This window comes from Dermochelys coriacea, chromosome 7, assembly GCF_009764565.3.
Source record: "Dermochelys coriacea isolate rDerCor1 chromosome 7, rDerCor1.pri.v4, whole genome shotgun sequence".
NCBI classification, from domain to species: Eukaryota; Metazoa; Chordata; order Testudines; family Dermochelyidae; genus Dermochelys; species Dermochelys coriacea.
The window spans coordinates 77,779,988-77,796,307 of NC_050074.1; the positions used below are offsets into that span (position 1 = coordinate 77,779,988).

The 16,320-nt window shown below is 41.8% G+C and overlaps 1 protein-coding gene across 1 annotated transcript in view; it reads right to left on the bottom strand.

Moving 5' to 3' along the window:
* TMEM26 (transmembrane protein 26) overlaps positions 1-16,100 on the bottom strand; it is a 29,563-nt gene extending 13,463 nt beyond the window's left edge. Inside the window, exons 1-2 of the mRNA XM_038408247.2 lie at positions 15,653-16,100; positions 4,491-4,569 (exon numbers count right to left, since the gene is read on the bottom strand). Of these exons, the coding sequence (XP_038264175.1) occupies positions 4,491-4,569; positions 15,653-15,843 (270 nt within the window). The 5' untranslated portion in view covers positions 15,844-16,100. The remainder of the gene's footprint in view (positions 1-4,490; positions 4,570-15,652) is intronic.
* Positions 16,101-16,320: the final 220 nt, after the last annotated feature.

Genomic DNA, 16,320 nt, shown 5'->3' on the forward strand with positions numbered 1-16,320 from the left:
TGCACTATGACTTGCTTGCAGGATTAAACGTGAAGAGAAGCTGGACCGTGACTAGGGCCCTACCAAATTCATGGTCCATTTTGGTCCATTTCAAGGTCATAGGATTTTGAAAATTCGCAAATTTCATGAATTCAAATATTTTAATCTGAAATTTCATGGTGTTGTAACTGTAGGGGTTCTGACCCAAAAGAGGGTTGTGATGTGGGGAGTCGCAAGGTTATTGGGGGGGGGTCGTGGTATTGCCACCATTATTTCTGTGCTGCCTTTAGAGCTGGGTGCCTGGCCAGCAGCTGCCACTCTCCGGCCACCCAGTGCTGAAGGCAGTGCACAAGTAAGGATGGCAATACCATGACCGCCCTACAATAACCATGCAACTCCTCCTCCTCCCTCCCTCCTGCCCTGCTACTCCTTTTGGGTCAGGACCCCCAGTTTGAGAAACGCTGGTCTCCCCTGTGAAAGCTGTATAGTAGAGGGTAAAAGTACACAAAAGACCAGATTTCATGGTCCATGATGCATTTTTCACGGCCATGAATTTGATAGGCCCTATCCATGACATAAGGAGAGGACACTTGTTTAAATATAGTCTTTTGTCTCTAGCAAAAATGTCAGGGCAAGTGATGAAAAACAAATATTTACTTTATTAGTAGGATGATATATCAAGTTGGATCTAGCATTAAAATCATACTTAAATATACAGAGTAGAGCTGAGCAAACAATTGTTTTCTTAGTTTGGTGGCCAAACTGAAAAATCCAAAATTCATTTCAGGTTAACTCAAAATTGAACTTTTAGATTTTTTTTTCTTGCCACAACAAAAAAACAACAACCCCAAATTACATTTTTCTTTTGTTTAGATTTTGGGTGTTTTTTTACCCCTTCTTAAAGATATATCTATCTAAACTTCTATTGAAATATCACTTCAAAATGAAAAGTGAAAATGTTTCATATCAAAAAAGCTAAAACAAAATGTTTTGACACTCTTCATTTTTTTCATCTGAAATTATTTGCCATATTCTACCCAAATTTGCAAATAGTTTGTCAGCCCAAAGCTGCATTTTTTAATAAACACACTATTCAGCCACAAAACTTTGCCCGTATGTAGTACAAAGCACTAGTTCTGTCTGTGGGGTGGATTTTGGTTGCTTCTTAAACTGTTCAGGGTTGTTTAAAATAAATATTTGGTTGGGACATCTTGTAATTTCTTTTGTACTGAATGGAAATTTACCTTTAACCTGGCTGTTGCTCAAGTACACGTGAAGTATGTGTGAGCTCTCTGTGAGCCTGATTCAAAGCATTGAAGCATGTGCATAAAGTTAAGCATATACTTAAGTCATTCGCTATTCAGCACAGCACTTAAATATATTTTAATGTGGCTTGCTCAATTGGGACCTTAAGCTTTAGGAAGAAAACAGGACTGTCTCAAATCTGTGTTTTTACAGATTATAATATTTGTCATTTTTCTACCTTGCTATTTAATTCACAGATTTTACTGATTAATTTTTTTACTCAACATAGTTCAATCTGATTTTATACCATAACCCTCTATTAAAAAGGTGCATCCCAACATGCTTTAAATCAGAGGTTCTCAAACTGTGGTCCGTGAGCTCCATTCAGGTGTTCTGCAGATAGATCCCTCTAAGGTGTGTGCCTGGGTGGCCGCACACAAAAGAATAGTGCTAGCAGGCGCGGCTCCACTAATTAGGACCCTGGACCCTGGAGAAGACACACATGTAAGGTGAGGTGGTGGCCTTGGGAGGGAATAGGGGGTAGGTGGGAGGGGTCAGTGGGGTCAGAAGAGGGGGTGGGGGGAATTTGGGAGGTGCAAGGCTGCAGCATCCAGAGAAAGAGGCGACTTTCCCCAGCTCCAGGGCTTGGCTCCTGGGGAGAGACCCCCCTCCTTCCCAACCTCAGCACATGGGCTGCTGAGGTGGGGGAGAGAGGGAGACACCCCCCTCCTTCCCAGCCTCAGCTCATGGGCTGCTAAGGTGGGGGAGAGAGGGAGAGACCCTCCTCCTTCCCAGCCTCAGCTCTGTGGCTGCCGTGACGGGGGAGAGAAGGCACATCCATCGCTTTAGACAGGTAAGACTACTGATATTAAAATATGAGTTGTGGGCTTTTATTTCTAGAACAAAAAAACATTTATTATTAAGGTTTTTTTTAAAATATATATAGCACTTTTATCCAAAGTGCTTTACAATAGTTAGCTAATGGTCCAGACAACATTTGGAAAGATCATTAACTGGTCTGCCACGACCCTCAGTAATTTTCAAGTGGTCAGTGGGAAAAAAAAAGTTTGAGAACCACAGCTTTAAATAATACAAGGCACTGTCGATATTTCACATATCTGATATATATGTGTGTGTGTGTGTATGTGTGTATATATATATTACTTATGCTCATTCCTGTGATATTTATGGAATAATGGAAAACTTGCATGGTCTTCAATGGTAGGGGAGTACATATTAAATTATGCCCTAAATAATTACCACTTTTTGGGGGGAAGGGCTAATGTTTACTTTTAGGGATTCAATCTGAGAGCAAAATCTTTAATAGTATTTATTGTCTCAGTTACCACAAAACCTTTTTATTGTGTATTCAATAAATGTGCTATAGTTGTTGCACAATTGCCTAGTCTTGATCCTTTTATTAAGAAAAGGCACACGATATTTTATTATAAAGAGTAGCACTTGTGACTGGGTGCTACATTTTTGGCCTAATTATTAACAAGACTGATGTCCTTCCCTGAGGTCTTGGTTTGAATCCATTAGGTCATATGTACTTTCAGAATCCTCTATCCTTCTCTTCAGGAATAACCTAAACTATTTACTTGATATACTCCCACTTTAATTCCGAGGAGCAGTATATCAATAAAATACAAAGTATGCCATGTTGTAACATCATTCTGGGACATAATCTCCTGCCTTTGACTACAGAATTAGCCTGTTTCTTAGCCCAGAGTTAATGATTACAAATGTTCTCAATATCCACTTTACCTGTTCACAAATGTTTAGGAAGATGTGCCAAACATGAAGACAATAAATTCGTGCTTCTGTGTTTAGAAAGAGCCTCAGGCAATCTCAGTGCAAATGCAATTTTGAATATTTGATAATGTTTCTCTGTGATCTAACAGTGTTTCAGAGGAGAAAATGAGGCTCTGTGTTTGATTAATCAAACTTATTCATTTTCTTTCTATTGCTTTTTGTTAAAGATCCTCTCAGGCTCTTCTAAGGAAGTTCTAATGCAATTCTTGGGGCTAAATCCTGATCCATGCTAAGCCCCATTGTGTCACTCTGGCAGTGCTAAGGGGATTTAAATATGCCCTAAATGGGGAGATGACAATCATCCAGCACTGAGGAATCATCAGCTGATTAAGAGCTGGCTGATTTAGCCTTGTTCTATACTCTGTTGTTCCCCCCCTACCTGGCATAGGGGTGCACCAAGGATAAGAGGGAACCTTAATGCTGCTCTGAACTATACTGACTAGGGCTGGAGCTGGCATAGAATTGGCTTTAGGATTGGAAAGCTGCAGTTGACTCATTTGCAGCTTCCCCCACCCACTCACAACTACCCCTAGCTCTTCCTTGGTGCAGCTGAGGATTCCACTCTTGAAATGTAACCTTGTCATAATCCTCATGAATAACAAGAGGATTTAGCCTTAATAGAACACCTTTAATCCAGGGATTTCAAAATGTTTCACAAAAAGGAGTAACTATAAGTATCCTTTTTTTTTTAAAGAGAAAATAAAGCATAGATAAAAGTGGTTTTCCAAAAGTCATAAAGGGAATCAACAGCAGAGCTAGGACTAGAATCCAGCTTTCCTGCAGGCAGGCCCTGTCTGCTTCATCACATGTGTAATAGCTCTGGAGACAGGCTCCATTATTTAATCAGAGAGCACAGAAGTCAGTACATCTCTGGTCAGAGGGCCAGCAGGAGGCCAATGCATCACTTAACTCTACTTAAACCCTCAAATAGGGATAAAGTGGGATATAGAGGGTGAATATCATCCATCAGGAGTACAGGGTTGGCAGTGACTATGTAATCTTCCTAACAATAGTGGGCAAATATGCCTCAACCTTGTCTTAGGTGGGACCATGGTACCTGTCTGATAAGAACTGGACTGGAACCAGTATTGTATTTTACCTAAGCCACCAAGCAGCTATCTGACAGTAATGCCATTGCCAGCCTAAGTTGGGTTCAGACCAGTAACCTAGAGGTGCATGGCTGTATATCATTTATCTTGAGACTTCCAGTCCCATTCCCATCAGCAGAATACCAAAGAGATTGGTCTCAGTCAGCTTGGCAAGTAATGAGTTTCATTAAATCAAATTTAATGAAATGCTGCCAATTCAACATTACCAAAAGATGTTACTAGAGTTGGAGCTGTATTGGTAGAGTCACCAGAGAATGGAATGAAGAACAGGAATAAGACCTGGCAGACTATGAATAAAGGAATCAGTTTCCAGATATTTCCTTCAAGTACCACAAGAAATACCTGAGTTTCATGATGAGTTTCCAGTAGCCATAATGATGGAACTGTGCTAATCAGATATAAAAATATAGCTGGAGAAAACCTGTGAAGAAAAAGAAAAGATAAGCTTAGGTTACAACACTATAAGAGCACCACATATATCCTACCATTTTCTGAGTGGAACATTCAGAATGTTACTTTTCAGTGTGAACTGTATTTAATAAGTGTTTTGTGAGTTCTGCCATATGGAATACAAAAGAGAGGGGTAACTGCAGCTAACACTTTAACAGCTGCCATTCTCACTGAATTCCTAATGCAATCAATACATGCATGTCTTAACACTGGTTTGCTAGTAAACTTCTCAAAGATTAGGTTTGTTTAAAAACCCTTTTCAAAAACAAAATGAAAGTTTCTCTTTTAATTCATGTATTTTCCCACTCAGTTCTGCGTGGAAGTGGGTATATAAAAATCTCTTGCTGAAGGCCCTCTTTCTGATCTCAACCATTGGAGTAAATCAGGAGTCACTCCACTGAGTTACACAGGTGTAAAAGTAGTTTGAGATCAGAGTCCGTGTGTAAGCACAAGGGTAGAAATATCCTGAACCAAAACAAATGTTTCTTCCCCAAAGGAACCTTCAACATGGACTAAAACTGTTTATAAAGATACTGGCCAGATATGCATGTCACTTACACTGAAAGTTCTATAACCTTGTTTGTTACATCTACATAGAGTGCTTCCGCCGACATGCACGGGCTGAAATTGTGAAAAAGCAGCATCACTTGCCCCATAACCTCAGCCGTGCAGAACACAATACCATCCACAGCCTCAGGAACAACTCTGACATCATAATTAAAAAGGCTGACAAAGGAGGTGCTGTCATCATCGTGAATAGGTCAGAATATGAACAAGAGGCTGCTAGGCAGCTCTCCAACACCACTTTCTACAAGCCATTACCCTCTGATCCCACGGAGGGTTACCAAAAAAAAGTACAGCATTTGCTCAAGAAACTCCCTGAAAAAGCACAAGAATAAATCCGCACAGACACACCCCTAGAACTCCAACCTGGGGTATTCTATCTGCTATCCAAGATCCATAAACCTGGAAATCCTGGACGCCCCATCATCTCAGGCATTGGCACCCTGACAGCAGGATTGTCTGGCTATGTAGACTCCCTCCTCAGGCCCTACGCTACCAGCACTCCCAGCTATCTTCAAGACACCACTGACTTCCTGAGGAAACTACAATCCATTGGTGATCTTCCTGAAAACACCATCCTGGCCACTATGGATGTAGAAGCCCTCTACACCAACATTCCACACAAAGATGGACTACAAGCCGTCAGGAACAGTATCCCCGATATTGTCACAGCTAACCTGGTGGCTGAACTTTATGACTTTGTCCTCACCCATAACTATTTCACATTTGGGGACAATGTATACCTTCAAATCAGCGGCACTGCTGTGGGTACCCGCATGGCCTTACAGTATGCCAACATTTTTATGGCTGACTTAGAACAGCGCTTCCTCAGCTCTCGTCCCCTAATGCCCCTACTCTACTTGCGCTACATTGCTGACCTCTTCATCATCTGGACCCATGGAAAAGAAGCCCTTGTGGAATTCCACCATGATTTCAACAATTTCCATCCCACCATCAACCTCAGCCTGGACCAGTCCACACAAGAGATCCACTTCCTGAATACTATGGTGCTAATAAGCGATGGTCACATAAATACCATCCTATACCAGAAACCTACTGACCGCTATTCCTACCTACATGCCTCCAGCTTTCATCCAGATCATACCACTCGATCCATTGTCTACAGCCAAGCGCTACGATACAACCGCATTTGCTCCAAACCCTCAGACAGAGACAAACACCTACAAGATCTCTATCAAACATTCTTACAACTACAATACCCACCTGCTGAAGTGAAGAAACAGATTGACAGAGCCAGAAGAGTACCCAGAAGTCACCTACTACAAGTCAGGCCCAACAAAGAAAATAACAGACCGCCACTAGCCATCACCTTCAGCCCCCAACTAAAACCTCTCCAATGCATCATCAAGGATCTACAACCTATCCTGAAGGACGACCCATCACTCTCACAGATCTTGGGAGACAGGCCAGTCCTTGCTTACAGACAGCCCCCCAACCTGAAGCAAATACTCACCAGCAACCACATAGCAGAACCACTAACCCAGGAAACTATCCTTGCAACAAAGCCTGTTGCCAACTGTGTCCACATATCTATTCAGGGGACACCATCATAGGGCCTAATCACATCAGCCACACTATCAGAGGCTCGTTCACCTGCACATCTTCCAATGTGATATATGCCATCATGTGCCAGCAATGCCCCTCTGCCATGTACATTGGTCAAACTGGACAGTCGCTACATAAAAGAATAAATGGACACAAATCAGACGTCAAGAATTATAAATTCAAAAACCAGTTGGAGAACAATTCAGTCTCTTTGGTCACTCAATTAGAGACCTAAAAGTTGCAATTCTTCAACAAAAAAACTTCAAAAACAGACTCCAACGAGAGACTGCTGAATTGGAATTAATTTGCAAACTGGAAAGAATTAACTTAGGCTTCACTAGAGACTGGGAGTGGATGGGTCATTACAAAAAGTAAAACTATTTCCCCATGTTTATTCACCCCCTCCACCCCCTACTGTTCCTCAGATGTTCTTGTCAACTGCTGGAAATGGCCCACCTTAATTATCACTACAAAAGGTCCCTTCTCCCCCCCCCCCCCGCTCTCCTGCTGGTAATAGTTCACCTTAAGTGATCACTCTCTTGTTACAGTGTGTACGGTAACACCCATTGTTTCATGTTCCCTATGTATATAAATCTCCCCACTGTATTTTCCACTGAATGCATCTGATGAAGTGAGCTGTAGCTCACGAAAGCTTATGCTCAAATAAATTTGTGTCTCTAAGGTGCCACAAATCCTCCTTTTCTTGTTTGTTGTGGATCTCTCTGTTTTCTCTTTCACTTTGTGTCACCTCTGCTTGCTTTGATGACACTTGTGGCATTCAGCTTCTTGAGCTGGCTATGTTTTCCAAGAACGCTGAGGAATTTTATCATACCGTCTATACACATTTCACCCTTTTTTGGTTCTTGTGTTTGTTGCTACGGTTTCCCAGTAAAATGCAAGTCAATACTTACTTCATATTCATTTTTTGGACCAGGAGTTAGGTCCGATGTTGTTAGTATTCCATCTAATACCTAGTTTTGAATGAGCCTGATCCAAAGCCTCGTGAAGTGATTGGAGTCTTTTCATTGACTTCCGTGGGCACTGGTTCAAATCCTAGGAATTTAATCCTACTCCCATTAAAATTAATGACAAAACTCCCCTTTACTTCATGGGTGAAGGAGAAGCCTGAGGAAACTTACTTGGTTGTCATTACTCCTGATCACTAAATCCTGAAGTCACATGAAACTGCTTGAAACAGCCTTAACTATCTTTTCTCCGTGATGATGTGACAGCAAAATTAAAGATGTTCACAGGTATAATAGAAAATATTAGCCCCTCTACTACACTTTTGTTAAGGTATTTTCCTAAAGCAGCTTTTTTTTGCTCAAATTGATCTTGTGGTGACAACCCCTCACTTTCTGTTGCTCTGCAATTTAGGTGGTCTTGCTACAGCTGCTCACTTTTTGGCTTGTTGTCAGTCCAGCTGCTTCACCCACAATCTGAGCTCTACCCCTTGTGACATCAAAATGAGATTGTGCAGATCTTCATAATATGACCAATACCTTTTTTTCTTTGACGCTTTGGGCAGCAGTGAAATAGTTAACAATGTTCACACTTAAATTATCATTGTTAGATTTCATAGTTAACACTGACTGAGGCGAGCAGAGCTATTGTTTCAGGATTTCTGCGATATCACTCCACTAATTTACATTTTATTCACATTTTGAAAGTTAGAAGGATTATTTTTGCAGCTATAAGGGCTAAAGATTTTGGGGGTAGGGGCTAAACTAAAGCTTATTTTCTGGAGCAAGAAATTGTTGCCAGAGAAAAGTACCAGTTTTCTGAACTGCCATAAAATGGCTCAATCAAACGCCTAATGCTACTGCCTTCAAAACTACCCAGTTACTCCTTGGTTTTTTAAATGTATTTTTTTTTACTTCATTTCAATGTCATTGATTCAATTTTTTTTATGTTAGATCATTTCAGAAGAAAGCAAAATAATACACTTAAAAATACATAAACCTAGCTACGTCCCTCAGGGCTGTGAAAAATTTTGTGCCCCAAGCACTGTCGTTAGGTCAACTTAATCCTTGGTATAGATGCAGCTAGAAGACTGATGGAAGTGTAGTCATATCTTGAGTGTGAAGTAGTTCTAATTTGCACCCTAGAAACATGAAGCAGGTATAAAATGGAAAACAACTAGTATATTTGACAATCTTAGCTAGAGACATGATGGCTACTTATCTTTCCTGTAAAACAAGGTGAATGAGGTAATATCTTTTATTGGACCAATTTCTGTTGGTGAGAGAAACAAGCTTTTGAGCCACAGAGAGCTGATCTTCAGATCTGGGAAAGGTACTCCCAGTGACACAGCTAAATGCAAGGTGGAGCAGAGTGTTTAGCATAGGCAGTTAGCAGATATTCTAAGGGACTGTTCAAGGTAGAGTGGTCCATTAACACCTCTGCAGTCATAGGACAAAAAGAGAGGGTTAGTGGCATAGGCACTGATTCCCTGAGTGCTCCAGCCCTGGAGCACCAATTGGAAAAAAAATTAGCAGGTGTTTAGCACCCATCGGCAACCAAGCTTCCCCCCTCCTGCTGTGCTTCCCACCTGCTTGGGGCCCCACTGATCAACTCTTCCCCGTCTCCCCCAGTGCTTCCTGCCCACTGCAATCAGTTGTTTTGCAGTGTGCAGGAGGCACTGGGAGGGATGAGGATGAGCAGGGATGGGGTGCGCTTGGGGAAGGGGGTGGGAAGGGGAAGGGGTGGGGCTTTGGGGGCAGGGGTGGAGCGGGGGCGAGGTGAGGCAGGGTAGGGGCTTGGACAAAGGGGTGGAGTGGGGGCGAGCCTGGAATGGAGAAGGGGTTGAGCACCTCTCTTGTAGAAAGAAAGATGGCTATGGTTAGTGGGTTATAGATTGTTGTAATAAGCCAGGAATCCAGTGTCTCCGTTCAGTCCATTATTTTTAGTGTCTAGCAGACTTATGAATTTAAGCTCCCAGGCTCATCTTTTGAAGTTGTTGTGCAGGTTTCCTTTGAGAATGAGTATTGATAGGCCAGACGTAGAGTGATTGCTTTGTGCTAACTACTTATGCTAAACAATCTGCTCTACTTTGCATTTGGCTGTGACTCTGGGAGTACCTTTCCCAGACCTGAAAAAGAGCTCTATGTGGCTCGAAAGCTTGTCTTTCTCATCAACAGAAGTTAGTTCAATAAAAGATGTCACCTCACACACCTGCATCCGATGAAGTGAGCTGTAGCTCACGAAAGCTTATGCTCTAATAAATTTGTTAGTCTCTAAGGTGCCACAAGTACTCCTTTTCTTTTTGCGAATACAGACTAACACAGCTGCTACTCTGAAACTTGTCTCTCTACTATCCTGAGACCAAGGTGGCTACTGCTGCACTGCATATCTCTCCAGTAGGATTTTAGCATAGGAAATTTTTCTCCAGCTGGCAGGTTAGTGCGGTAAAAAAAAATTGCTTTAGCCCTGGCACCTCTTTCATTACAAATTAAGCACTGATGCAAACTGTTCAGTCACACAAACCTCTGCCCAAATATGCAGTGATCATATATGTATATACATAAACTTAATTCCTGATATCTAGATCTTATTTGTATACTTTTGATTACAGATAAACCCAGTATTCTAAACTGACTGATCTGAAATTCGTTTTTATCCCTCAAATCCAAATATAATTTATCTAAAACTCTAAGTGTCCAAAGAGGTTCTGGAGTCCCCTGACTTACTTGAATAACTGGAGTTTATCTATATATGAACAGTCAGCCTTGAACTCCTCCTAAACAATGATTAAGAATTGTACCATACTTTTACATTTTCCCCAGATTTACAGGAAGATCACTGATCTATCCCATTGCCAGAAGGTCACAAGGTATTAGTGATCTCCTTACACAGAATAATCAGTGAGCACCAGTAAGTGTTTACCAACTGATAAATCATGGTGATGTATGAACTTGTTGGTATTTTCCTTACCTTATAGGAAATAACTATAGGATAATGGGTGGCAAATGTTGGCTTTTATAGACTATTTTTGTAGGTTTGATTGAGTTGTATTAACCTAGAAGGATAGTCAGGTAGCAGGACTCTCATTTTTGGGATGGAATATCCAGTCCAAGAGCAGAGACAATGCTGTGACATTTATGTAGCTGCTCAGAGCAGTACAACTGACTGTGCAGCGACAGGGGCTATCCTGTGTTCAGTGTATTGCAGAGTTGGGCCCCAATGCATCAAATTTTTCCTTTTCCCGTTTGCAGAATGTTTTTGATAGCAAAATTCTTGAATGTATTTGTTGTTTAAACTAACCTGAAATTCGTTGTATCTGGTTTCCTCCTCAGGAGCAGCTTGTGGTGATTTTACATACCCAAGCTTTGCAATATGTACTGATTTCAGTAGGGCTCTCCATGGGCCCAGAGTTCTATGTGCAGTACCTTGTAGGATCAGCACCTAAACGTGTGCATGAACTGTTTGCTCAACTCCATTATTTAATTGGGATTAGCAGCTGCCTGCTAGTTGACATGGAACTATCCATAAAGAATATGAACAGAAAAGCATCAGTAGGGTTTTTCTTATTCCATTTTCAGAATAAAACTAATTCCATGAATCCCAGTTAGGAAACAACCCTACAATAGCCAGGGGTTAGACTAGATTAGCTGGTTATTGTTAGTTTATTGCTAGCACCAGCTGTTTCTGATTTTTATTTTTAAAGACATGTCAGGGCTCTCTAGAGGCTGGAATAGATCCTTCTTTACATTCTTAAAAATCAAAATAAATAAGCAAATATTCTTTTCCTCATCTAATTTTTATGCTTCTGTGAAATACTATGAAGAAAAATATCCAGTGTAGTGGAATTTATTTACTTAAGCAGTATTAACACCTCCTTCCCAAAACAATTATTACAACTCTGAGCTTTTCTTTAAAGAGACATTATAGAGGAATATAGCTGCGAGATCCCTCTATTTAAGTATTACCGTATTACACAGTGATCTTTAATACCTATGGCATGTCATTTCTAACGGTTGTATTAAATGGACTGAAATCTCTGACGACACATATTTAACAGACATGGCATGTCTATTAAATGTTATTGGACAGGAATGCCAGTTTTTTTTGGATGTGAATGTACTTTGTCTGACCATTGAATAAAAGGTAGCCAAATATCTATTTTCCCACTGTATGTTTTTCTGGGTATATAACTGGTGTGTTAATTTTTTCAATAACAATCACCTCCCATATTTTTTTTTAACCATCCCTCTATGGTTGGACTATTTTTTCTTTTTTCCAGTGAGACACTATCAGTAGGTGAGCAGATGAGAGAGATTAATTGTTCATCTCCTTTTGTGTGACCATTTCTGCTAGGAAGGATCACCAAATGATCACTTGGTAATAAATATCCAGCAATTTGTGATATATGGTTATGGATTGCATCCCACTACTTTCTAATGAGCGGACATTCCACCGTATGGCATAAGATCTCCTCTTTCACCAGAAATTTCTCCAACATTCATCCCCATTCAATCTCTCTATTTTTTAACCTGACTGGTGTCAGGTAGCAGTGAAACAGAATCTTGAAGACTATAGCTACTGGTCCTCTTTTTCCGAATCAAACCCCATTTCTCTGGGGTCATTTGTCTGTCCAGGTCCTTTTCCCAGCACGCCATATATGGACAAGCTTTTTGTTAGGAAAGATGTCTGCAAAGATTGGTATAAATGTTACATATAGTTTCCTAACTGACCAAATGCCACCACTTCTATTAGTAGCGCATTCTATATAAAACAGTTTTTCTAGAAAGTTGAGAAAATGATTACTTTAAATTTGACAGACTGAAAAGTCATGCCTCCAGAAAACATTTAGGTACAAGTAGGCAACATTTTATAAGATACCTGGGAATTCAAATTTCAAAAGAGATCTTGAAGATCTCATTTTGTTTGAGCAAAGGAAGGGGTCTGGAGTGCAGGGGGAAGTATACAATTTGTTGGTTGGGGAAAAAGAGCCAGAGTCAAAATGAACATTTTGCCAAGGGTAAATTTCTTGTTTCAAAGTCTTCCTATGATCATCCCAGAGAAAACCCTACCAAGAAGATAGAGGAGGATGTTAGAATGTATATGGAATTAAAAAAAGACTGAGTGCAGATACTTTGTATTTTCCCATTAAACATGGTGGGTTAGTTGTTCCCAATACTCTATGGTGGTTGATTTAAAAAAAAATGTTATGCTGAATTGAGTGCCTTTTGGAAAGGTGTAAAAGATTGACAGCACTGGAGGCAAATGTCCTTTTTTTATTCACTGACCAGGTAGGGCATGACTAGTGGCAGTGCAAGCTTCCTCCAGTAACTTCCCTATTATGCCTTGACCTTCATCTGGAAGGATGCCCTCTAGTGGTGAGAGTAGTTCAGTCTCTGTGTCTATTCCATCCGTTCTCTGTTGAAAATGCCAGTGAATGTATCAATTTGTGTCCTGTGAGATTTTAACAATAGCAAACTTGTAAAAATCCATCTCCTTAAACTTCTTGCAGAATCATTACTCTATTTTAAGTAGCAGTTCAACTCCCTGTAGATATGCTTCAGACTAAGATGTTAGGTAAAAAATTTAAAAGTGCCCTAGTGATATAGGAGTTTATCCCATTTGCAAGTCACAAGGGAACTGAATTTACAGGGAAAAACATCAATGGGGCTTAGGCTTTGAGTTCACTTAGGTGCTCATACAAATTTTACCCATTATCTGCAAATGCCTAGACACCTTCTTGTTATCAGGCCTGATCTTACTCCCGGTGTAGTCACAGGGTGCAGGATTGGGTCCAGATTTTAAAAAACATTTCTGCAGGATTGCTCTAGCTGCTGAGTAAATTTGTTTTCCCCAAGACTTTTTACTGACCTTTGTTGAATTCAAACTTATTTGCACAGCTAAAACTGTTCTTTGAATTTTCTGAAATCAGATGTGCGAAATATTCCTTTGCATAGCTGCTGATGTTGACAAAAATAGGCTGTTCCGACACTGCTTCTGTATAATAAACATGTATTTTGATCCCTATAATTACTAAACAGTTACTGCATTATTTTAAAAAGTACAAGACGCATTAGTGCTAGGAGGATATTTGAGTTTAGACTGTGAAAAGTTTGTGGCTTGCCTCACAATAATACTTTGAACTTTTAAAACATTTCACACAATGGTGTCAGCATTTATTGTCATAAAACTATCTTTCATTTTTTTACCTGTTTATTTACTTTCAGGGACATGTGGCTTGAGTTTCTACAAATGGAAGATCCATAATAATACTGGCAGATGCAAAAACTTTACCTCTGCTTATACAGAGCTGTTGATTTGGCTACACTCTTTAGATCAGGAGTGGGCAAACTACAGCTCACAGGCCGAATCCAGCCTGTCAGGGCATTGGATCCAGCCCGTGGGATTGCCACCCCCAATGGCCCTGTAGCACTCCTGGAAGCGGCTGGCACCATGTCCCTGTGGCCCTGGGGGCAGGAGGAGAGGGGCAGAGGGCTTCGCGTGAAGCCCTGGCCTGCAGGCACCGCCCCCCACAGCTCCCATTGGCCAGGAATGGGGAACCGCAGCCAATGAGAGCTTCAGGGGAGGTGCTCACAGGCAAGGGCAGCGTGTGGAACCCTCTGCCCTGCCTTCCCCCAGGGGCCACAGGGATGTGGTGCTGGCCTCTTCCGGGACTGGTGCAGGGCCAGAGCAGGTAGGGAGCCTGCCCTGGCCCTGGTGTACACCGCTGCCACCCCAGAGCTGCTCCAGGTAAGCGGCACCAGGCCGGAGCCCGCACCCCTCCTGCACCCCAACCCCCTGTCCTGAGTCCCCTCCCACACTCCTCTCTGCCCCCTGCCCTGAGCCCCCTCCCACACTCTGCACCCCCTCCTGCACCCCAACCCCCTTCCCTGAGCCCCCTCATAACCTCGTACCCCTCCTCTGCCCCAACCCCTTGCCCTGAGCCCCTTCCTGCACACCGCACTCCCTCCCGCACCCCAACCCCCTGCTCCATCCCTACATGCAATTTCCCCATCCAGATGTGGCCCTCGGGCCAAAAAGTTTGCCCACCCCTGCTTTAGATTAATGAATCACATGGGATATGGACAGAAGCAAAGTCATCCCCTGTTTGTATGAGCACTTTCCAGACACCATGTAAAACCCTCATCCTTGGGCAAACTGTGATATGTTTTTAAGGAATCTTTGTCTCTCACCCACATTCATTTATATTGAAACATTTTCAATGTAGTAGCTCCCATATTTAACTTCAGACCGATTAGAAACTGAAATACTAAGCAGAATCTACATCATACCATGCCAGTGGCTTGAACACATCTTTATTTGTTGATTGTCAGTTCAGGGTAATCATTGTTGCAGCCAGTATTGATGAGGAATAATGTTCCAGGAAAACTGTGGATATCAGTGAGACTAGCAGAAGGAGGAGGTTGCTGCAACTATGGCATAGAGTAGCCTGCTTTCTCCAGGATTTTTGCCTCTTGCACAGTTGCTACTTGACAAGCTGTTGCTCAAAAAGCGCCCAGATTTTCTGTCTGTGCAGATTATAGCAAAACCTAAAGGAGTTGTTATGTAGTTTTTCTTCCTAGCTGTTTCAGCACTCTAGATCAGCAGCACTAGAACAAAAATACGTTGCATGAAACTCTCACATTTTCCAATGCTTTCCCTGACAAAAGTTTGATCTCCAAAGAGCCTGATGCAAAACTACCCTTTTAAAAATCTCTTTTGGATTTTGCAGTGGCTTGTCCAGAACCCTACTGCCCCCCAAAATCCCATCTACAAATCTACTGTAGCAATTGATGCAAATATTTCTGAAATCTCAACAAAGACAAAGCTTATGTAGCAGAGCTAAAGTGAGTCTCAGCTCTGAAATAAAATAGCAACCCAGCTACAGTGAGCCTCAGATCTGCAATAAGTGTACATGCAAAGAGCCAAAAGACACTCTGAAGGAGCCAAAGGGATATGCTCACCATTTGTAGCCTTTGCCTTGCTTAAACTTGAGGGTGAGCCCAGTTTCCAGGCACAGGAGGAGGTTGAGCAATGCCAGCAGCCAGAACTTGGGTTCCTTCTTCACTTCAGTCACTCTCCAAACCCCGATCAGAGAGTGTAGAACAAAGAGCAGCCTTGTAACCAGGGCATTGAGCAGCACTAGCAGCTCCATTCTCAGCTGGCCCCCCACCCCCTCTCCCAGGACTGAGGGGGCCCAGTGCCTTTTACAGGCGATGGGAAGTTTCCCTGGGAATAGCTGATGTGTGTATGCACCACAAGCAGATAGACCTTTCCTCTTGTTCCATCTCGACAAAGGGGCCCAGTATAACAAAAAAACTGCATTGCCCCTCCCCCAGACTTCCTGAAAACTCCTTAAAAAAATCAAAACCAGACTTTTAAACTATAGTGCTGTCCAATGCAGGACTCCACACAGCAGTGGCTGATCTCATTGAGTCACAGGCACATAAAGGATTCCTTTCTCCCCTCCACCCCCATCCTCCAGTCAGTGACTACAAAAGTTAGAGATTTGCATCTAATGGGGTTTTTTCCATCCCTTTGCTTTAATCCCTTTTCTCCATTTGCTGCTGTTGTTTCATTTATATCAAAGGGCAAAAGACATTAGAAAAATTACCAGTTGAATCCCCTTCTA